The sequence below is a fragment of the Xyrauchen texanus genome, chromosome 49 (genome assembly GCF_025860055.1).
Source record: "Xyrauchen texanus isolate HMW12.3.18 chromosome 49, RBS_HiC_50CHRs, whole genome shotgun sequence".
Lineage (NCBI taxonomy): Eukaryota > Metazoa > Chordata > Actinopteri > Cypriniformes > Catostomidae > Xyrauchen > Xyrauchen texanus.
This window is the reverse complement of record NC_068324.1, coordinates 5,339,375-5,364,277: the sequence shown is the minus strand read 5'-3', so window position 1 is coordinate 5,364,277 and position 24,903 is coordinate 5,339,375. Positions and strand designations below refer to the sequence as shown.

At 39.2% G+C, this 24,903-nt stretch overlaps 1 protein-coding gene across 2 annotated transcripts; it reads right to left on the bottom strand.

Annotated features, from left to right (window-relative positions):
* Positions 1 to 23,916, bottom strand: LOC127640090 (potassium voltage-gated channel subfamily C member 1-like). Of its 2 annotated transcripts, none has more exons than XM_052122486.1 (4): positions 22,965 to 23,916; positions 9,816 to 10,749; positions 7,879 to 8,055; positions 1 to 1,924 (listed from the first exon to the last, which is right to left on the bottom strand). In XM_052122486.1, exons 1-4 carry the CDS (start codon positions 23,529 to 23,531, stop codon positions 1,815 to 1,817), a joined length of 1,788 nt encoding a protein of 595 aa, XP_051978446.1. In that variant the 5' UTR covers positions 23,532 to 23,916; the 3' UTR covers positions 1 to 1,814. The 2 variants fall into 2 exon arrangements, with proteins under 2 accessions (XP_051978446.1, XP_051978445.1); XM_052122485.1 differs by lacking the exon at positions 1 to 1,924 and adding an exon at positions 2,026 to 5,935.
* Positions 23,917 to 24,903: the final 987 nt, after the last annotated feature.

Here is a 24,903-nt window from a genome sequence, read left to right as displayed (position 1 = left end):
AGTGCTTTTTATTATCATTATTTCTGTTTTTATCTTGTTGTTGTTTTTTTCTCTCTTCACAAAAAGACACAAAATTGCCTTAACAATATGTTAACTCAAACCATCAATGAAAACACCACCTGGTATAAATAACTATCCATACTTTTCACTTGAATGTGCTGAAACACACAAGGGACGTCTCACAAAACAGTACAAACGATTGGGATTCAAATTTTTTTAGTCCGATGTTTACTATTTCCAAAGGCTATCCAGCCACAAAGACCAACCTCTGAAAATCTACTTAAATATATTTATTACTAGTTCATTTGTGACTGGTGTTGGTGCTCTGTTGTGGTTGGGTCTTTGAACAGTCCAGTATATTAAGGAAAGAACCCAACACTGACATTCCCAAGACACAACTGGCAGTGCGCTAGTTTCCTCCCAAAGACTTGGGTTTACTTGACATTTTCACAGCATTTATTAATGAAAACTAAATATCAAAACAAACCTAAGACACTGTATTGGTTCCTTTCTTTTACTCAGCCCATCATAAACCTTGTTTATGTTCCTTATAAACAAACACCTAAGATTTGTGTTGTATTGTGTAGGAATGTCTCTTGTGAAAGTTTTGCATAAACCCATTTTTGACGGTGGTTTTGACGGAGTGAGTTTGGTCCCTGTGATGTGTTAACTAGCCTTGTTATTTTTCCTTCAAATCGAACAAAGTGTCCTAATAATGTTCCTTATAAATGAACACCTAAGAATCGTGTTGTTTTTTGTAGGATTGTCTCCTGTGAAAGTTTTGCATAAAGCCATTTTTGACGGTGGCTTCCAAAATAGCTAGCATGTTCTGAATTTTCAAATGCAATCTAAACATTTTTTTAACTATATTAAAGACGTTTGTCACTGAACACAATGCCGGTAGTTTGTTCAAAACATAGTGAGTTTGGTCCCAGCTTATTTTTCCTTCAAATCGAACAATGTGTCCCAATCAAGCATGATGTGAAATTTCCAGCGGTAAGTAATTTGTCTGTCGGTACTGAACGCAAAAAAGCTACTTAAAGTGGCATCCAATCCAATGACAGCCAATCAGAATGTATTTATTGTTTAACTGAATTTTATTGAGCAATAAGATTTCACTTTGGGTGGGGCTATCCTGCATGACGTGCCAGAAATAAGTCTTGTTGCTCATCGTTAAATGTGGTTGTGGCACAAAATCTAACAAAAAGATTTGCACCTTTATCATTTTTATTGGTTTTCCGTCACGCCTGGTGAGGACATGGCCTAACGCAAAAGTTACCAAACTAACATGTAAGCTACAAACTCTTTCGTCGTTTGTTCAACAGAAGTGAATCTAAAAGTCAACTGGTGCAAACAGTGCAAAAGGCATTTTCTACATGGTAACTACAATAGTACAAAACATTGGAAAACAATTTTCTTGGGTAACTTGATCACTACATGGACATGACCACAAATTACTTGGATAGTTTTTAGTTTTTTCCCATTGAAAGGTGATAAGCGATTGGACAAACAAGCCAAAAACAAGCACTTCAATGAGAAAAAATAATGTTTACACAACACTAGCACACACAAGCACTGTGTACAACATTGACACTTGCGAACGGAAAATCACCAGGCACTTTGCACAGCACGACAGCACAATTAACCACGAGTGAAATAGCGCTACATATGGCTGAATGACTACAGCTTCTCAGGGTTACTGTGCAACATCTAAGATGAAATAATTCTCAGTCACAACTCAAAGAGTGATGCTAATCTATGAAAAACGAACAAGACGAACACTTTTACGTGAACACACGCTAAATGTGGTACTATCAGGTGGGGGGGGTGGCTTTATGGTTGACACACATAGTGGTTGGTACACCATGGTTCATTACACACACTGACTCGGTTGGCTGTCTGCTTCGGTTGGCACGCTGGGTCTCTATAAACACATAAAGAAGAGAAAACCACAACAACAACAACAACAAGGAAAATCATATTAATACACAAAAATGAACATCACAGAAACATGGGGAGGGGGGAGGGGGGACGGATGGAGAATACTGGCGGGATTGTTGTCCCTTGAACCGTGCAAGCAAATATCCACTGGGATGCATGAAGTGTGACCTATGACTTCCATAACAGGCTCATGGTAAACACAGTTTTTTAACCATGCTTATCTTCCAGGCTGCGCTCATTAATGTAGCCTGGTTAGTGTAAAAGGAATAGTACACCCAAAAATGAAAGGTCTGTCATTATTTACTCACCCTTATTTCATTTGATACCTGTATGCGGCATACTAATGGAGTCTTGAGCTTTCAAGCATCAAAAAGGATGCAAGTGCACCACAACTCACTGTTGACTCTTACATTTGACTTTAGTTCTAACATTTTGTATCTTTTCCCCACACAAAGCAATCACATGGTTTCAGAAGACATAGAAAGCCCATTTCTATGGTGCTTTTGTTTCCGTATTGAAGCTTGAAAGCTTCTGTCCTCATTTGTTTTTATTGCATGGAAAAGAGCAACCATTCCTTTTGTGTCCCATGGAAGGAAGAAAGTCATGCAGATTTAAAATAACATGAGGTTGGGACAGAATTTTAATTTATTGGTGAACTATTCCTTTAATACGTTTGGCTCAGCAGTACATGCTGTGATTGGGTGAGTTGGACAGCAGTGTGACTCTCATGCTCGGTTAATGAGGTGTGGCATGCTACCGATCTGTGAAACAGGGCACAGTCATCGCTAGTCCTCGGCTATCCTGTTTCAATCCCCCCAGCCCCACCGGAGGTCACACAAACTCTCTTTGACCTTTCAAGATCCAAGTGTGGTTTTGCATTCTTTTAACTGCATTTAATTATGCACTAGTTTCACTGGTGCATAATAACAACAATTGCTATAATTTTTTTTAAAGAGATAGTTGATCTCTTGAGAGTGTAATTTACTCACTCTCATGTTGTCCAAACCCATTTGACTTTCTCCCTTCCGTGGAACCCAAAAAGAGATGTTAGCCTCAGTCACCACCTTTCATTTTCATTGCATCTTGAATTCACTTTCATTGGTGACTGAAGTTGTCATTCTACATAACAGCTCCTTTTGTGTTCCACAGAAGAAAGTAATATGGGTTTGGGAACAACATGAGGGTGAGTAAATGACAGGATTTTCAATACTGGGTGAACTATCCCTTTAAATACAGGGTAATAAAGTCCAAGGGATTGGAAAAAATAGCTGCCGGAAAAAGAAAAAAAACAGCTTGGCGATAAAGAGGGGTGAAAGATCAAAGAGACATCACAATACAGGCAGAGCTTATTGCCAAGCAACAGGGGAGAGTTATGTATGCATGTTCTTTCAAAGAAAACAGAGTCTATATACAGATTAGATACAAAATTTATTTCATGCAAGGTTCATATTTACAGTTTGTCATTCGCATATATATTTTTTTGCATAAAAGTGCATGCATTTACCTCTCCCCAAGCAATCCCAAAAAGAAGTTTTCTGCACATTATACAGCTACATAGCATATTTTCTGTGGTTTAGATTTGTGTGTGGTTTGCTACAGTTTTAAAGCAATGTTTGACAATGAGATATACAGGTGTATAAGATAAACCACATTTTTAGGAAAACTATTTGTAGATTGTTGAGAAAATAAAATGATTTATTTTGATAGCTGGTATTAAAGTTGTAAATATGTTTTTGAATAAATTTGCCCGCTCTGGTCGAGAAAGAGTTAAAGTGCATTTTTCACAATTTGCCACATGGTCTACTCGACCGCTGCTACTAACAGATAAAAGGTGCTTAAAACACACCAGAGATCATAGTTTGGGGAAAGGCAAAAAGAAATGTCTGCAAAAAAATTAAAAACCTTTTCAAAAAACTGTAGTATGCTACATATATTGTATGTCATCGTAAATGATATCATACTCTGCATCAGATATATTTAAAGAAGCTTTGGATGAGAAAACATAAATTGTCTTACACATTTTCATTAAATTTACTTTTTTCTCAGATAGTTTTCCATGCAAGTCATGCAAATGCAAATTAGGTTTCTTCAGTCAAGTATCTATCTTGGTGATGTGTGCATCACTAGAATCATGATTGTATAGTGTTATTCATTTATCTCATATTTGTTTTCATACTGCTTAACTATATATGAAATAGCCATATTCCATAGTTCCTTTCTTTTTTCTTTTTTTAAATGGTGTGCAATAGCACCTAATGAAAACCATAGCTTATAAACACCCAAGGGTTTGGAAAAAGAAGGAGGTATGAAGGAGAGAGAAGGGAAAACAATGAAAGTGCAGACGTTTTGAAAGGGGGAAGGAAATTCGACCACAAAGAGGTAAGGGATGACATGACCACTGTATAGGAAGATGAAGGACCATGAAGAGAATAAAGAGAAGAGAAGAGGAAAGAAGATGGAGAAGGGAAGAGAAAGAGTAAAGAGAAGGGAAGAGGAAGGAGAAGAATAAAAGATACAATGAAGTAGAGGGATAGATGTAGGAGAAGTAGATGGGAAGGAAAAGAGAAGAGTAAAAGGACAGAAAAGAAGAGAAGGAAGTGGAAGGGAAGGGAAAGGGAAAGGAAGATGGAAGGAGAAGGGAAGTGGAAAAGACACACAAGAAGGAATGGGAAAGAGAAGAGGAAGTAGAAGGGAAGAGGTAGGAGAAAAGAGAACAGATAAGGAAGTAGAAGGGAAAGTAGGTGGGAGGAATTAGAAGGGAAGACAAAAAAGACAGAATAAAAAGAAAAGGATGGGGGAAAGAAGGGAAGTGGAAGGGGGAAGATAGAAGGGACAAGGAAGGAGAAGGGAAGAGGAAAATGCCAGAAGAGAAGAAAGAGAAGGGGAAAGATAAAGGAGGAGGAAGTAGAAGAGGAAGAATATGGGAAGAAGAATGGAAGAGAATAAGTGAAAGGGGAAAGATGGAAGTGACAAAGATGTATAAGGGAAAGAAAGGGAAGAGGAAGGGGAAATAGATTGGAAAAGGAAGGAGAAGGTCAGAAGAAAAAGACAGAAGGTAAGAGAAGGAAGAGGAAGAGGAAAATTAAGAGAAGATAAAGGTAGAAGAGGGAGTAGCTGGGAAGAGGAAGAAGGAAAGAGGCAAAAGACTAAATGGATGAAGTAGTATAAGAGAAAGGAAGGAGAAAAGAAGAGGAAGGGGAAGTAGAGGAAGGGGAAGAGGAAGAAGAAGGGGAGAGGAAAAAGACAGAGGAAAGGGAAACGAAGGGAAGAGGAAGGTAGAAAAGCCTAAGAGGAAGTAGAGGAAGAGGAAGAGGAAGGTAGAAAAATGTAATATTTTGAGGGAGAAGATAAGAGGAAGTAGTCAGGAGGAGGAAGTAGAAGAGAAGAGGAAGTAGATGGGAAGAAGAAGGGAAGAGAAAAATAGAAAGGGGGAAATATAGAAGGGACAAAGAAGTATAAGAGAAATAAAGGGCAGAGGAAGGGGAAGTAGATTGAAAGAGGAAGGAGAAGGTAAGAGGAAAAAGACAGAAGTTAAGAGAAGGAAGAGGAAGGGGAAAGAGAAGAGGAAGTAGCTGGGAAGAGGAAGAAGGAAAGAGGCAAAAGACAAAAGGGATGAAGAATTATGAGAGAAAGGAAGGAGAAAAGAAGAAGTAGGGGAGAGGAAAAATACAGAGAAAGTAAGAGAAGGAAGAGGAAGGAGAAAAGAAGAGGAAGGGGAAGTAGTCAGGAAGAGGAAGAAGAAGGGAAGAGCAAGAAAAGAGGTGTCAAATGAATGAGAGTTTAATGAGAGACGGATGATACACAGTGTGAGCAGGCATCTCAGCGCAGCACTGCAGAGTGGGGCCTCTGATTGGTTAGTTTTGTTCTCCATGCTACAGGATGGATGGGATGGGGTAGTGGGCCTGCTGCATGAGACAGGGTGGGCTGCAGGACAGGGCCGACACTGAGGCCACGCCTCCAGACATGCTGCTATGGCTCCATGACTTTTCATAACCTTCATTTGAAGAGAAAAAGGGCTTTCAGTTAAACCTCAGAGCAGCCTTCAACTCTAGACAAAGACTCTCTGCCACGGTTTGTGTTTGTGAATAAACATATGCTTAATAAGTCAGGTATGTAGACAGACGTGTGTTTGCACAGTTTTTTTTGTGTGTGTGTGTGTGTGTGCATTCCCCTGTCATGTACTTGTTATGTTAATGGTTAGCTAGTTGAATTTGACTGATTGCCAAATCAACTGCATTATCCTCCATGCGTTCTATGCTTCAGACTGTCTACTGCATGCATGGGGTGGTTTCACAGTGCTGTACAGCACACACAGGTTCAGAGAGATATCAAAGAGCTCAGCCAGATACCAGCCCAATCACAAAACAACCATACTTGGTTTATCAATATAGCTGATAAGCTACACAGAGAAACTAACAGCTAAAAGACAACATATTTTCCTAAAGTGTTGCTCATTGCTCAGCTTTTCAGAGGCAGTTTGATTCTTAAAGTTAACATGAAATCAAAATTGAGTGCGTTTGCATGCACAGCATTGCGCTGATAACTACCAAAATCAGCGTATTAAAAAATTTTCTGCATTTGACATTAAAGCGTAAAAAGTAATGCGCTCAACACTGGCTTAAGTTGGATACGTCGCTGGTAAAGGTGTTTACATGCAATGCAAATTAAGGGTAATGGTCAAAAATCTACATGTGCTGATTGGTTTATGCTTTAACCGTTTATGATGTAATTTACATGACCTTACACAGCTTAAGCATTATTAGTGTAAGATTGCACATGATGATACTCGCTTGTGCAAATTGAATAAGCCTGTAAGAAATGTTGGTAAATTAGTTTACATGCAACGCAAAATTGAGGTAATGGACAAAAATCACCGTGATCGGTTTTTGCTTTAACCGTTTGTGATCTTACCACAATTAAGGAAAGTCGTTAAAGCCATTTAGATTCATTTTACAGGCTGTTGGCTTATAAAGAATAATTTGTTTAAGAACATGAATGTAACACGTTCATTATCTTTGGACTAATGCATTGAAAATGTCAATAATGATTTTTTTAATTATTCTTCGTAATCTTTTATTGAATCGAAAATGAAGCTCCGCCTCAGAAACGACTTTGCTTTTCGCCTAACGTCACTAATACCTCTTACTTTTCAACACCTCCCTTCCAACCACCTTTACTCTGGTACATAACGCCCAGTTTTAACAATCCAATCAGTTACCTGATGCATAAAACAAAGTCCTGCCCTACAGTTTGTCTTTTATCTTGCTTCACTCAGAAATACGTTGGAAGATTGTTTCAGGGTTGTGAATACAGTTTCATGTTGACTTTTATAACCTAGCATCTTATCTTGACTAGCATGGACTTGCTTATAGATCTATTTTGTGTTGTACTCTCTGTTTGCTAACAATGTTCCCAAGAGCTTCTGACTGGCTGAGTTCTTATCATGTGACCACATAGGCCCCATATCCCATGCCGCATTTCACCAGTACCACCCGCCATTGTGAATCTGCATGCAAACAAGCACACTGCTAGGCAATACATTGAAACTTTCTATAACCTTCAGTTGTAAGGTCATAATTTCTTCATTAACATTGTTACATTACTTTGTAATTGAAATTGGAGCCTGGCGCATATTGTAATTGCATAGTGGTCCTTTGACATACAGCATCCACATGAAAATATTTAGAAAACTGGCACCAAATTTTCTTCCCGAACATCTTGTTTAGACTGTGTTAAAAACCAAAAGAAGCCTGTTAACGGCTCACTTGGACATGTAATTTCTATGACAGCTATTCCTGTCAACCAGACCTTAGGAGCTATGCTGAGTGACAGCGGTAGATTTGCACTGAAAGAGCACATTTGATTGACAGCTGCTCCATTTTCAGACACAGCACTGGCTGTGCTCGGACGCCTAGCAGTGATTGGCTGGTTACGTACCCTTTCTTACTCTTCCCCCAGTGTGATTGGCTCGTTCTGCTCTGGAGGTGAGCAGGAAGCAGGGTCTATCGCAGTCCACGGGGCTGAAGACTTCCTCGGGTGACACCGCCTGGTCGATGTGAGGACAGTCCTCATTGGCCAAGGCAGCTTTGGACGCCTCCCCATTGACTTTAAAATCTCCAGTCACAGGCAAAGAGAGATGACTCATTTCAGATGAATGCAAGGTGACATGCAGAATTTATTTAGGGCTTTCAACATGGCGATACATCTAAAAGCCAAACCTGTTTCAAAGTTCAAACCTGCTAATATACAAATGTCATATGGCTTTCTGAAATAGGGTTTGATGAATGAAATTTTCAAATGTAATGTAATTTAAACTGATATAATAATATGAATGATTTAACACCCAGCCAAAGTCTCCTGGATCAATCAAGCAGTTAGACTAGAAATTAGACTCATTATGTTGAATTAGGGTGCTTACACACCAGCTCTCACACAGCTTTTGACAGATAGGAATATGAAAGATCCATTTTGAGAGTATGGAAACCATTGCATTGCCCCTTAATTTCCACTCAACTCCAGATAGATACAAAGAGAGAGGTGTCTCGTTTGCTAAAACCATTAGCACTTAATTTTCACCAACAAGACCAATAGCTACACAGAGGTTTACCAGAAATATATATTGATCACTATCAGTGTCCTACCATAGATGCATCTTGGTATACATACATAATTCATGTCTTACCTTTTGAGTCCTTGAACCTTTTTGCCATGCTAATATGTTTTTCAATAGCTCTGGGTATTGATACAGATTTCCCAATTTGATTTGATTCTGATTTACAAACTTTTGGTTCTGATTATTATAATTATACAGGAAAGATGGTATTTTAAGAACATTTCAATAAAAAATATATATTTTATCATAGAGTCGAATGGCTTCTTTTTTTCAATCCCCTTTTTCTCCCAATTTGGAATGCCCAATTCCTAATGCACTCTAAGTCCTTGTGGTGGCGTAGTGGCTCGCCTCAATCCGGGTGGTGGAGGATGAATCTCAGTTGCCTCCATGTCTGAGACCGTCAATCCACGCATCTTATCATGTGGCTTGTTGAGTGCGTTACAGTGGAGACATAACGCGTGTGGAGGCTTCACGTTATTCTCCGCGATATCCACACACAGCCTACCACGTGAACCACATTATAGCGACCACGAGAAGGTTACCCCATGTGACTCTACCCTCCCTAGCAACTGGGACAATTTGTTTGCTTAGGAGACCTGGCTGGATTCTTGTGACCCCAGGGGTGGTAGTCAGCATTTTTACTCACTGAGCAAACCCAGCCAAATTTACTTCCATTGTAAAGGGTTGCGCATAGAGTAAAAGACTGTATCAGGATTTTAAGAATCAGTATTGGGTTTGTTCAAGTGAAGATTGCGATTAATCAGAAAATTGATATTTTCACCCAGTCCTATTTTGAAAGTAGATAGTTATTGAAGTATGTGCCAGAGTCAACTACAGTATACTGGACTCAAAAGCAAACACGCATCCCATGAATAAGCATTGTATCTCACTTTAAATGCAAAGAGAGTGTTAACATAGATGTCTTAGGCCAGAAACATACTTTATGCAAGTACATGTACGCAGATGCTAGCAATTGCACAACATTCACTTATGCTCTTCAAACTGTTGCTCCGCCTTGATAGTAGATGACTTGAAAGATGAGTAGATGAGAAAACTTACTATAGCACCCGTGGCAGTGCTGAGAAAGAAATGCATACTTGCATTGTTATGAATTGTGGTCTAAAACATTTTGGAACCCAACAACGCATGAATTAGATTTTTTTGGTAGCTGTGTACTTTCATAGAGTATGTTTGGAATGGCCCATTTACTTTTAAGGGTCAGAGAAAAAGGCATTTACATATTCTAAATATTAGTTCCTACCTTGGTATCTGACCTCGGAAACCTCTTCCTGTGCCAGGGTGCATGTGTCGCTGTGCGTACTGGGTTGTGGAGAGTTAATGGCTGACTTGCAGTAGTTGGGCGACCCCAGTTGAGGTGCTCGTGGGATATGCTTATTTTTTTTCTTTGGTAGTTTTTGTTTTGCCATTGCTAGAGAGTAGTACATGCCGAAGTTGTTCACGATAACAGGTACGGGCATAGCAATAGTCAACACACCAGCCAAGGCGCACAGCGCGCCCACCAGCATTCCGGAAGTTGTCTGAGGGTACATATCGCCATAGCCGAGTGTCGTCATAGTAACCACAGCCCACCAGAATCCAATGGGGATGTTCTTGAAGTGCGTGCCTTTACTAGCGTTTGGATCGTTAGGGTTTCTTCCTATACGTTCAGCATAATAGATCATAGTCGCAAAGATTAAGACTCCGAGAGCAAGGAAAATTATAAGAAGGATGAATTCGTTAGTACTGGCACGGAGAGTGTGACCAAGTACGCGTAAACCCACAAAGTGTCTCGTTAGCTTAAAAATACGTAGAATTCGGACAAATCGCACCACGCGGAGGAAACCCAACACATCTTTTGCTGCTTTCGAGGAAAGTCCGCTCAGACCCACCTCCAGGTAGAAAGGTAAAATGGCCACAAAGTCAATAATGTTGAGGGTGTTCCTGATAAACGTCAGTTTATTTGGACATGTAGTCACTCGAATGAGAAACTCAAATGTAAACCACACAACACAGACGCCCTCGATGTAGGTTAGCTGCACCATAGTCTCTGGCACAGAAATCACACGCTCCACAGTTTCGTTGCCCACCCTGGTGGACTCTGTACGGTTAATGATGGGGTTGAAGGCCTCATGAGTCTCCAGACAGAATGTGGTAATGGACACCAGAATGAAGAACAGAGATGCAAATGCTACCCACTGTGGGAAAAAACAGACAGGCGAGAGAGAGATTATGAAATAGATCTTTAAAGGGGAATAATAAACCTTCTCACAAAAATGAAAATAATGTCATTATTTACTCACAGTGTGAAATTCCAAACCTGTATGCTAATAATTTAATTAACTGTTTCTTTAAAAATGGCTGAATCTGCTTATTTCTTAAAAACACTTTAAGATGCTATTACACATTTCCACTATAAATGCTGTCCCGACTTCAAAGCCCAATTAAATTACATAAGAAGCCAATTGCCCAACACTAATTTCCCATAAACATCATAAACATCCATTTCAGCAGAATTCACTGGAAGAATGCTTGGATAATGTTGCATCTTCAGTTTCTAAACATGCTACTGAAAAGTGCCCTGTCAACATAAGGGGCTCAACAGAGGTCGCTGTGCAAACTCAAGGTCATTGTTCATTCTCAAGTTCAAGGCCAGCATAGAATAACAGTAGGCACCAACCTAGCTGTCCTCCACCACTTCGGGATAAATTTAACTGTAGTAACCCCTGCCTGGGATTCTTGGTCTGCCCCTAGCAAGGTAACACAAGTAGATTTGGTGAGTCGGTCTCTTGAGTCTTTTGAAAAGAGTGGGGGAGGGTTTCACCATTTACACGGTAGCTTACTGTAAGAGGGAATGGCAAACATGTACAGATGGAACTGGATTTCTGTAGTGGAGCCCGAACACAGGATGATTGAATAATGGCTTGGGTGGAATTACGTAAGTGTGTGTGTTTACTCTGTTTTCTCTACCAAGGAATCTTCTGGTAACTACTGTATGTGTAAAATTGCATGCAATATGTATGGAAATTTAAATACTGTATAAAGTATTTTCATATATCTACATATCTATTATACAATATATCATTTTCATATTCAGTGTATACACTACCTGGCCAAAAAAAAAGTTGCATGGTCTAATATTTCATTGCCTTTAGCTTTGATTACGGCGTGCATTCGTCATCGCATTGTTTCGACAACCTTATGCAGCGTCACAGGTCTTTTTGGCCGAGATCTTGTATTGTTGATGGGAGAGTCAACCACTCTGTAAAGTCTTCTCCAGCACATCCCAAAACTTTCATTGGTTAAGGTCAGGACTCTGTGGTGGCCAGTTCGTGTGTGAAAATTATTCCTCATGCTCCCTGAACCACTCTTTCACAATTTGATTCTGATGAATCTTGGCATTGCCATGCCGTCAGGGTAGAACAAAATCCAGTGATGGGATAACCTGGTCATTCAGTGCATTCAGGTATTCAGCTGACTTCCTTTACTGCCACATAAAGTTGTAGAGCATAGACCTGAACGATTGAAGCAACCCCAGATCATAACACTGCCTTGAATCCAAACAGTTACTTTTTTTTTTTTTTGGCCCAGCAGTGTATGCATCTACATACATATACTAGAAATATATATATATATATATATATATATATATATATATATATATATATATATATATATCAGCCACAACATTAAAACCACCTGCCTAATATTGTGTAGGTCCCCCTCGTGCCGCCAAAACAGCGCCAACCCGCATCTCAGAATAGCATTCTCAGATGATATACTTCTCATCACAATTGTACAGAGTGGTTATCTGAGTTACTGCAGACTCTGTCAGTTCGAACCAGTCTGGCCATTCTCTGTTCACCTCTCTCATCAACAAGACATTTCCATCCACAGAACTGCCCCTCACTGGATGTTTTTTTATTTTGTCACCATTCTGAGTAAATTCTACAGATTTTTGTGCATGAAAATCCCAGGAGATCAGCAGTTACAGAAATACTCAAACTAGCCCATCTGGCACCAACAAACATCCATGCGATTATCTAATCAGCCAATTGTGTGGCAGCAGTGAAGTGCATAAAATCATGCAGATATGGGTCAGGAGCTTCAGTTAATGTCATCAACCATCAGATAACCAGTATGTACAACTGTGGTGTGTATCATCTCAGAATGCTATTTCTGTTTGTGTGGTTTACAAGACATTTTTTTAGTTTACAATCTGGTAGTTACAAGGGTATTATGCTAGAAATGTGGTTTATAAGGACATTTCTAGAGTCCCCATAATTCAAATTGCTTAAAAAACACACTAAACAAAGTTTTTTTGAAAATGTAATAATGCAGAAAGTTTTTTGTGAGGGTTAGGTTTAGGGTTAGGGGAATGAATCTATAGTTTGTACAGTATAAAAATCAATATGTCTATGGAGATTCCTCATAATGATAGCTGCACCGACACACCAACACTGTGTGTGTGTGTGTGTGTGTGTGTGTGTGTGTGTGTGTGTGTGTGTGTGTGTGTGTGTGTGTGTGTGTGTGTGTGTGTGTGCGTGTTTTTGTGATTTACGAGGACAATTTTGTAAGTTACAAATTAGTAATTACAAGGGTATTATGCTATAAATGTGATTTATGAGGACATTTCTAGTGTCCCCATAATTCAAATCACTTAAAAATCATACTAAACAATGTTTTATTGAAAATGTAAAAATGCAGAAGGTTTTCTGTGAGGGTTAGGTTTAGGGGTTGTGTTAGGTTTAGAGGATAGAATATAAAGTTTGTACAGTATAAAAACCATTATGTCTATGGAAAGTCCTCATAATGATAGGTAGACCAACATGTGTGTGTGTGTGTGTGTGTGTGTGTGTGTGTGTGTGTGTGTGTGTGTGTACTATAATACGCATTATAAACTTTAATAACCCTCCTCAAATCAATGTTTTGGTTCTTCCACTGGCAGTTTATGTCTGGGTCAGCAAGTGCTTAGTCTAACAGAGACAATTCCCTTGATGTGTTTATTTGTAGGGAGGAGGAATATTTTGTCTGAGGAAGTCTACCAGCACATACACAAAAACACACAAATTAGGGCTTTTCACCTAACATTAGGATCACTTTGTCTTCTTTTTGCCAATGCGAAAGGCAGTGTGGAGTGTGAGTATAGTGTATGGTGAGGTATTTAAGTGCTGCACTGCCTGGTCCCCATTTACAAGGAACCAGTGGACCGGAACAGAGAGACTGTCATTAAAGACTTTTGAGACTGAGAAACTATTTTAAAGTGAGTGATGGTAATGAAAAAGAGGAAAATTGAGGAATAGAGGAAGGTACTGGGGTGGAGAGAGCTGGGAGTTTATGTTTGAGTTGTAAATCAGTGTTCAGCTTCCAGACGAATGTGCTGTATAAGAAAGTGCAAAGCATTTATTTCAAGGTTTTTGACCAGCTTCCCACAAACCTATGTTGCAAGGTAAACAGGCAGCCTGATAGTAAAAATTAAGTTAATAATTGATCAAGATAAGATGGATTACATCATCACCACTGTTTCTCTCTCTGTAACTCTCTCCTTCACAGAACCCAGGCCGTTTCATTCCATGTAATTTGTGCAAATTAACAAATGTTAAAACATTTTGTAAAATAGTTCTAACATAAATACAGAATCACTTATGCTTTCCTGATGCTCAGGGCATAAGCACATTCTCACAACCTTCTAAATCACAATGGCCAAAGGATATGATCCATGAGTACGTTGTTTCCTCACTCTCCCATTGATCAAGATGAAGACAAGAAAAGCCTGATCAAGGGACACAACAAGAGGACACAACATGATCGCTTTCTCCTCCTGATCGCTCTCCCATAAAGCATCGATGAACTCAGAGGAAGTGACAGTGATTGGTCTGCTACAGGTTTCTAATGATTCTTAATAGAGCTCAAGAGTAGGCTTATGGAAGTAAAAATTCCATCATTTGTTCCATAAAGAAACTGTATAAAACTTTCAAGACAAACTATATAAATGTAACATGGGCAAGGAGGAGACTGGAACTGGCTGAACAGTCAAAGTAATATTTAATGAAACAAAAAGACACAAACATAAACACACGGCAGCTGCGTGTGGCTCTCGCTCTCTCCTGAACTGCTGCTCAGCCTTATCCCTCTCCTCGGCTAAATAGTTGGATTGGGGGCCAGCCATGCAGACTCATGGCCCAGCCCTGCCCTCCTCCTCATCATATATATATAGTAGGGCTGTTGATTTAACAATCAAAAATTAACGCAATTAATCGCAATGCCCCCAGAATTTAATAAGGAAGATTACTGAGAAATGAAAGCTTGTAGTACCACCTGTTTACTCCAGAGGGCAGTAATTGAAACTTCAGCTGTGTGGCAACATGCAGTTTATACAGTGAAGAATACAACCATCCAGCAGACAGCACAAAACAGACTTTCATTACGTTCTTGCGTTCAAAATATTTGATGCGCAAATTCGAACTAAGGGATCTCAAGATGTGTTCTATATATAATTGTTAATATAATTTTTAAATATTTAAAGATAACTGTATCATTATTTCATCATTATATATTGAATTATTGTTATATGAGGGGCTTTCTAAGCAAATATTTGTATATGTGATTAAATGTGATTAATCATGATTAATTAATCGAGACATCATGTAATTAATTCTATTAAAAAATTTTAATCGATTGACAGCCCTACTCTATATATATATATATATATATATATATATATATATATATATATATATATATATATATATATACACTGATCAGGCACAGCATTAAAACCACCTGCCTAATATTATAACAGCACCAACAACCTCAATTGTACTGATCGGTTATCTGAGTTACCAGATTTTGTCAGATCAAAGCAGTTTGGCCATTCTCTGTTGACCTCTCTCATCAACAAGACATTTCCATCCACAGAACTGCCGCTCTCTGGATGGTTTTTGTTTTTGGCACATTCTGAGTCAATTCTAGAGACTGTTATGCCTGAAAATCCCAGGAGATCATAAGTTACAGAAATATTCAAACCAGCCCATCAGGCACCAACAATCATGCCATGGTTTAAATCACACATTTTTCCCCATTCTGATGGTTGATGTGAACATTGACCCGTATCTGCATGATTTTATTCACTGCACTACTGCCACACAATTGGCTGATTAGATAATCACATTAATGATTGTTGGTGCCAGACAGGCTGGTTTGAGTATTTCTGTAAATGCTGTATATATATAATTAAAAAAACTTCCAGAAGTACCTTAGAGAACTCTTCCCTTTTTGGGATAATTTGTGGTTACAGAGACACTTACAATGGAAGTCAATGAGGCCAGTCCATAAACATTAAAAATCACATTGTTTCACAAATCCAGTCATAAGACATAAACTTTTCTTTGTCCCAATCAGCTCCCTAGCTCTCTTTATGTTGTGAATCAGTATCAATTGTGAACACAAATTTGGGCACTGGCAAGGGTGTTCATCCACTGAATATTGGGACACTTATGACACGTATCACCTGTGACATGATTACAAGCTTGCGCATTTAAGCGCAGATGATATTTATCAGCAACATTGCTGTATAAATGACACTGTCATGCATTTTCATTTTAGATATTCAAACGTACCATGTTATTATTAAAGATACAAGGGACGAATTTAAAATAATTATTGTTGTAATCAAAATTATGCCAGGAAGGCTGTTTTTTTAACTTGTTTTGAACCTGGAACATTCCTGCAATTGCAGAAGTCTTGGGAAAAACTACACTTCCCATAATCCTAAAAACAAATCCACCAATCAGATAAGTTACCACGGAAACGTAAACAGCAGCACAAGATTTTTGTGTGATTCATCTTGGAACTGGATAGTTTGATTAATGTCGTAGATATGTTAATTAAGAAGTTCTGAACTCCCTATTGAGAAAATTAATGGGAAAAATACTTATGGAAGCAAGGCCTATATAGTAGGCGGCCTCTGTAACACTTAACAGAGCTTCCTGATTGGTCAGAGGTCCTGAGTAACTTCCAAGGCTAGCACTCTACAGTATGATTCGGTGAATATAGGGCATTATCACACCCGCGGGACATAGACTAAAAGGATGCAAATAATAGAGCAACCATCAGCACTTCTGCCGTCAATGTTTAGAAGCCCATTTTCATTTTTCAGTGCTTGAAAAAATGTGTAAGATGCAGAGTTGGGGATGTTGAAATTCACTTAAAGCGAAGGTAACTGTATTAGTCAGTGGGCGGCCGGGTGCTGATTTATTTTGCTTGTGTTTGGCTGATGTTGCCATGATGCTTATCATACGGCTGAGATATGAGATGTTCTCATTAATCACAAAAACAGACACATAGCCCAGCTTTGCAGCATAATTAATTAGATGCGGTTGGATTATTACTAAGTTGAAACCCCTTATTGGGACCATTACTTTCCCAACTATTCCTGAGTGATTCTCTCTCTCCAAAAAAATACAAATAAAAAACAATCACAAGAAAAATAATTTTAAGGTATATTTTACAGAAAGAAAATAGAGCTTTTTGTAACAGTTTGTCTCCGCCGTGTTCAAGGACTCTTATTTTGAAGTTTTCTCCTGCACTACATTTCCCAGAATCCACTGCCCTAATCACTTCATTGTTATCCCCACCTGTATGCCATTCCCTCATCAGTTTCCCTGTGTATATATGCCACCTAGTTTTGTTCGTTATTTGTCAGTCCTTGAAGTGTTGCGTTGTGCTAAGTTTAGATTCAGTGTTTTTTCCAGCGTTTGTTCCACTCCATCGATTACTATTGATGAGCCTTTAGTTTATTCCACTCCATTTTATGTAGTTAAAGGATTTAAAGATTCTACTCCTGTGTCTCTTCTCTTCCACTCAAGACACAAAACGTTACACTATTATTGGAATATTAAAATTATTATTATTTTTTTTTTTGCATTGTGACTATTTTCATGACAATTAAGTATGTTTCACCCCAAATTCTTATTACTGTGCTGCATCTGAATATTTTGCTTATGTGTTGTTTTTGTAATTCCCATTATTTTCAATGCAGATTCTCATATAATTTCCATTACTATAAAAGTAACTACATAACTACAACATAACTGCAATACATTTGTTTGTTTTTTTGTTTTTTTTTAAATCAGCTTAGTACACGGTTCTCTGAAATACTCTATTCTGATTGGTCAATGGTGCCATCTAGCGGTTTGATATAGCTCAGTAACAACCGCATATCCAGACTGCTCATCCGGGTATTGCAAGTCATCTCTCCTGTTTCTCAGATCACTAATGAAATCATTTAATCTCAAATCAATGTTTCATGTGCATTTATGTATTTATTTGGCAATTAGTCTTGTAATAAGATGCATGATGAGCAATCAGACACCAACATAACTTTGACACAACCCGGAGGTAGATTTCAGTTGTTCAGTGATGTATTTCTTCTCAAATAATTCCATAATTTTAATGCAAATAAATATTTTTGTTCATGTGTGTATTGGGTTAGTTGCTGTGTAATAAGTGGGATAATGCACAATCATTGTGTCCTGATCAAGCTGTCAGGGTTTATATTGCGATAACAATCGCTTATTATCCCTTACATAAATTAAAAGCAGTACAATAAATACTAACATGATGAAATATGTATTGTTATGTATTGTGAATAAAGTTCAAGGACACTTTACATTCAATTATATAATATAAAATATAAAACAAAAGTACAGTAATTAGAATTTGTTCTTTTGCATTAGGGTAATGTGAATGAGGGATGCTTAACTGTTATAAAATAATACCACAATACAATACAAAAATAATGGTCTTCAAGCTAGGCTTCATTTTCTTTCATAAAAATACCTTAAACAAGGTCAGGTAGTGTTGTGATTTTAACACAGTGTCACCTTGTGACATTTGCAACAATCAATTATATCACAATTATATTATAAATCAAACAGCATTTCATTTTTAATACCAACAGAAATAGAAAATGTCAAATGAAAAAGACAAAATGTTTAATAATCTTGAAAAATAACTGCCTCGAAAACAGGTGGGACGAGATTGTAAGGTTTATATCACAGACGTGCTAACCATAGAGTAACCTTTCGACAACATTATGAAAATGTGTTTTCATACATATTTTAATGTGTCAAATTTACATTGTCGATGTGAAATACCATTAGCAGCCGTGTTTAGTGTTTAGCAGTCTTTAGAAATTGGACATCTTTCAAAGTAAAACAGGATGTTCAGCATTAAAAAATATAGAACGCAACATAGTTTTATCCATCAGGAATTGATTGTTAAAAATTATCGTTCCATACCACAAATGGATCCAGGTGATTGGAGGAGAGGGGTGGAAAGGAGGGACTTGGACTTCAGCAGAAAAGAAAAGCCATTTCTGAGGAAGAGCGAGTTATTACATTCATTAAAGATTATGATGAATACAAACTTTTTTTTTTTTCACTTGGACTGACATGCACCAATGAATCATCCATAGTAAGACCAGGAATATGTAAGATAATAAATAGGGAAGTGATCCAACATGTTCCAAACAAAACTGAGAGTCCTGTCTGTTCAACTGAATCAATTTTTGCCCTTGGATGTCCATCCGTGACCTTTAGCCACCCAAACCTTTTGCTCATTTATACAATATGTTTCCATGGGTTCCATGATTTTAGTTTAGATAAAGATAGCAAGATGTCAACTATGTAGCAACTAACAGCAAGTAATTGAGTTGTCAAGTTCTAATGTAATTAAGATATGCTTCCTGATGGGAAGGACCTAAAAATAGCATGTCACAGTTAAACTGACTGGGGAAAACACATATCTCATTACCAAGAGAATCCACTGAAGAACTATTTGAAAATGACTCATGCATGACAATATTTCAGGATCTTCAAGGTGATGTAATTTTTTCAATGTTAATATGCTTTCTGCTATCCTAAGTTGATGTGGAAAGACAGCTATTGTAAGCAAAGCATAGGTTGATTGCCATTTAAAAAAAAAACTGTAAACAGGATGACTCTTTGAGCAGCCCAACACTACAACATTGGTTCTACCAATAGCATGAGATTGGGTGTGGGACTTTCTGTCCCTCAACCAATGGAAGACAAGGGTAGTGTTTGGGAAACTGGCTAGAAACAGTCAGATTTGTGCAATTCCTTTTGGTGAAATTATTTCAACTTTATATTTTTTAAACACTTTAAGTCAGTTTACATAGTTTAGAGCTCCTCTATGCACCGAATCTATCCGCAAGCTTAGAAACTCATTCATTTTCAGCATAATACAGCATATTTTCTGCAGCTGCCCACTCTTGAGAGGCACTGCATTTAGAAAACGAGGTAAAAATAATCCTGCACCGTTACCAGAAATACATATTTGATGCAGCAACTCAACTCTTTCATCATGCATCAGTGATTGCTCAGACTCAAATCATGTTTTGCAGATTATCTCAATCAGAAATCTTGGCTGCAGTCTATCTCCATAAGCAGACTTCAGCAGCCCATTACTGCTTGCTTGCTATCGGGCATCTGAGCATGGTTTACTGTATGTTTCTTTGTGGTGCTGCCAGGAGCGATGGCACTTGTTCTCAACCCTGGGGTTGAACAGCCTGGCTCCTGACAGTGCAGACCAGAGCCAGATTAATAATACATTTCACTCTAGAAATCAGTCTAACCAACACTCTTGCTTGCTTAAAACACACAGTCCAGACCACACTCCAAAAATATTTATTTTGCTTCTCTCTCAATTTACTTAATTTAAGTGAGATAATACAACACAATTCTTAAACATTTTACTACAACTTTGCATGCAGTCCAATAGAGGGCAACAGTGCCCATCCACTTTTCAGCCATCTTGGTGCTTGGGTGTATTTTTCCCAATAATTTCTTCTATCTGGATTTCTTCATAAGAAGTTCTATGCCATGAACCAAACCAACCAGCTCTGAGGTGAATAAGAATGTTAAAAAAAGTATCTGAAAATCAGACAAAAGAGAAAGGTACATGACTGTGCACTTAACGTCTTAAATGAAGGCATAAACTACAATTCGATGAAGCCTTGTGAATGACGTAATCAGATTAAAAACAATGGGAAAATATAAAACCATTGATTGGTTGCTGATTATAATTATATAATCCATATCTTAATTCTACTGCAAAATATTGAGATATTTACAAATATATACTTTAAGTAGTTGAAATAAGTGAAGTTGAAATAACGTGGACTGATGGCTTAACAACCTTGGAGCTCACAGTAGGTCCAACGTTAATGAACTTTTTTCTCTCCTTTTCTCCCCAATTTGGAATGCCCAATTCCCAATGCACTCTAAGTCCTCGTGGTGGTGTAGTGACTCGCCTCAATCCTGGTGGCAGAGGACGAATCTATGTTACCTCCGCGTCCGAGACCGTCAATCCGCGCATCTTATCGTGTGGCTTGTTGAGCGCATTACCGTGGAGATGTAGCACGTGTGGAGGCTTCACGCTATTCTCCACTGCATCCATGCACAACTCACCACGCGCCCCACCGAGAGCGAGAACCACATTATAGTGACCACAAGGAGGTTACCTCATGTGACTCTACCCTCCCTAGCAACCAGGACAATTTGGTTGCTTTGGAGACTTGGCTGGAGTCACTCAGCACACCCTGGATTTGGACTCGTGACTCCAGGGGTGGTAGTCAGCGTCAGTACACGCTGAGCTACTCAGGGCCCCTAGAAATGATCATTAAAGATTTATTCATCTATAGATGAATAGATATAAATGTGATTTTTACTTCTAGAACCAGACTGTTGTGCTCTATTACATTTGTGCAATAGAAGATTACCCAATCAATTTCTGTTGGGACTAGTGCATCAATAAAACTACCCAAACCTCTCTCTTTTTCTATTTGTTCTTTCTACAGCCTGTTCACTTGGATCTTGGAGGCTTGCCATGCTCCGTCAGTGCCAAAGTCTAGAGTCAGTACAGCGCTGACCTGTTTTAACCTGACCGCCAAAACTCGAAAATGCTGGGATGGTGCTCAGCTCCAATTAAGAGCCTACATTATTCCTGCTGAGAACTATGATGGGACATTGGTGAGGTGAGGGGAGTGGTGTAGCAAAGAACTGACATTTGAAATGGGCTAATGAAATGCCCATAAAAGCTCAAGGGAAGTGTGGATTTTGCATCACATGTGCCCTTAAACACTTTATGCTTTTAGGCGTGTATATCTTAAGTGTGCATTCCAGTGTTTGCGAGTAAACATGATCTGTATAGACAAGCAAGGACATGAGCCATCTTTATTTCTAACCCCTAGCCAGTCGGTTCATCACAGTCCCTCAATAGCCTTCAATACATCAGGCAAAAGAAGACAATGAAACAAGGGTGCATTATGGTGCAAAATTTGCCAAATAAATTCTTCATCATGATTTTTTACAGAGTAAAGTGAAAATAATGCAGTCTTAAAACAAAATTCTGGGTTCAATACAAGTTAAAGGGGACCTATTATGCTATATTCACTTTGACATGGTGTTTGTACATAAATGTGAGTCAGCAGTGCTCTAAAGTATCACTTTAGAGCAGACCTCACCCACAACTGGTGACGGACTCCACCCTCCTCCACTGAGTGTTCAACACACAGTCCGACATTTTTTTTTTACAGTTACAGTAAGGCACTTACAACGGAAGTGAGTGGGGACATTTTTGGAGTTTAAAGGCAGAAATGTGTAGCTTATAATTTATATAAGCACCCACATGAATTCTTCTGTTAAAACTTGTGTATTAAAAGTTGTAAAGTTGCTACATTGTTGTTTTTACGTCATTTTAGGGTTTATAGCATTATGTCGTCATGGCAACAATGTTGTAAAATTGTATGTAACTACACAGAAAATGCATATTGTTTATTGTCTTGTGGCTATACTTTTGAAACTGTGAGTATTTTAACATTTACAGATTGGCCCCTTTCACTTCTATTGTAAGAACCCAGATTTTTGCTTCTTTTGTTTTTCTTTTTTTTTTAAAGGATGGACAAGTCGAAATTAATTTGTATGTTAATTAACATTATGTCATAAATGCTGTGGATTTAACTTAATTTATATTAAACCTGGAATATTCCTTGAATAAATTTCAGCATGGTCAACTGATGGTTTTCCAATAATTTACATTTTTATATTGGGTTCCCCCAATCCTGAATATGTTGCAATAATAGTCAACATGTAAAAAAAAAGTAAGATCTTTTAAGGTCACTCTACCAAAGAGTTGAAATGTAATTGCCCCTTTGTATTTATTTTTCCCACAACATAAATTGGTGGCAATTGGCATGGATGTGTCAGTCACTGCTTTGTCAAATGATAAAGTCAAGAATCAGTGATGTGTTCATTAGGATCATTTGACCGTCAAGTGGTATGCAAAATATATTGGTTTACGTTTAAACTGTAAAACATCTTTTGACACTCACCCGCGCGTATCTTGAAGAATACGGGTCCTCAAAGAGTGCCCAAGTCTTCCTCTGCCATCGGCTCCAGCGCCCGGACCTATTGTCGGGAGAGTCGCCTTGCGCCAATCTCCGGGTCATCTCAACGCCCTCGTCGCCATCAGCCGCCTCGACCACCCCATCAGGCTCAGAGTCCTCGTGCCCGATATCGAGGGCACCTCCGGTGAAGCTGTCCAAAGCCTCCTCGGCTTCCCGATGTTGTCGGTAGTTCATCCAGCAACATGGCTCCACATCCGTCTCGTCGATACCCCAGAACGCCAGTTCCTCCTCGTACAAGGGTCCACACACGTCCGCCGGGCAATGCAGCTTGCCCGTGCGGTAATAGTTGAGGATGTGGGCGAAGACGCCCGGGTGACGGTCGAAGAAAAACTCCCCGATGTTTGCATCATAGTCAAAGTTGTTGTGTGCGTCGGGCTCAGCCAACCAGGACAGCCGTGTACCGGGCAGGGTGCGCAGGGTGCTGCGGTAGGTCTGGTGCTTGATTCCTCCGACGTTGATTACGATGCGATCCTTGTCGTCGCCTTGGCCCATCGCGTTCCTTTCTAGTCATAGCCTATCTCCTACCAACGCCGGGCATCATTGTACCGGTGGGAGCCGTGAAACACATGTGCATAGACCGATTCAAACCAATCAACGTTGCAAACATTGCAAAGTTCAGATAGCGTGCAAATGATTTGTACTATAAAAGTAGACCAATAGCTATATCGCTGGTGCGTTTTAGTAAGCTATGTTTCCAAGTGCATGTCAATGGCATGCTTTCTCGCCATTTGAGATCAACAATGGAAATCCAAACGCGCTTTATCCACAATGGTTACATGGACTTGAATGAATCCAAAGGATAGATGCAACCCGTTTTCCTTTAAATAATCCAAGATCCCGACACCTCTCCTGGGGTTTTGGGGAGGCGGGCAAATGGTTTTTCTACGGTATCATTGCGCGCAAGGTGAATCTGGCTGTGGTGCTGAACGGACAGCGCCAGTTATCCGTCGAGCCTTCATAACTCTGGTGTCCCTTTTGTGTTACAGCTCTGAAGGGGAAAAAAGGGACGTCTTCAGCGCTACACCTCCGTTTCCTGGAGAAGACACAGCAAAGCATCAGTCTTTGCCTTCAGCAATTCTGTTGGCCATCAAAAAACAACAAGCTTAAATAGTAAAGCATTCAGAACGGGCGCGATCGATGGCGCGTTACAATTTTTGGTTTCCGGAACGTTCTGGGGACGTTACTATACGGGTAGGCTACTAACAAATAAATTCCTGAGAACGTAAGGAATTGGTTCCCAGAAAAATAACCAAACAGTAACGAGGGAACCAAACGTTCCAAGTTTGCTGGGTTTAAAAAGGTGAAACCAATGATGCGTTCAAAGTCCCACTGAAGCAGTCCGGTTGCGATGACAACAGCTTGGCAGGTGTGTTTGGCGCGTTTTTAAAAGTTGAGGTTCTGTTTAACTTGAGACGGGCCGTCGCGTTACATTTTAAACGATTTAAAAACAGCGCCGACGGACGATATACGTGTTTGGGCTGAACGCCCCTTTTTCTGGTTTGGAAGAAATATGCGTTGAAGAAGCAACAACAACAAGGGAGGGTCTTTCTTTACATTTCCGCGAGGTTTCCACGCCAACAAATAGGCCTATGCAACATGTTCTCAAGCCTGGAGCGCGTGTCCTATTTATTTGACCGGTGTGCTGGGGCTGTTTTTAGAAGACGATCTGGCGATGGGTAGGTGGTGCAGGTGCACAAGTGAAATCAGAACACATTTGCCTGGGAGGGGTGTGTGTCTGTGAACGCATGGAGAGGATAGTGCAGGGGGTGATATGTAAAATTTCATGGGATATTTGTGTGTTGCATCCTGTTCCGGCGACCTTTTAAAAGGTGTTAATAGCTCCATCCGGATAAAGTTAGGCACC

Coding starts and splice junctions, on each gene's coding strand:
- LOC127640090 (XM_052122485.1), bottom strand. CDS start 23,531: ATGGGCCAAGGCGACGACAAGGATCGCATCGTAATCAACGTCGGAGGA. Junction 8,056..9,815: donor TTCCGAGGTCAGATACCAAG/GTAGGAACTAAT, acceptor CTGTGACTGGAG/ATTTTAAAGTCAATGGGGAG. Junction 5,936..7,878: donor TGGGGGAAGAGTAAGAAAGG/GTACGTAACCAG, acceptor CTTCAAATGAAG/GTTATGAAAAGTCATGGAGC.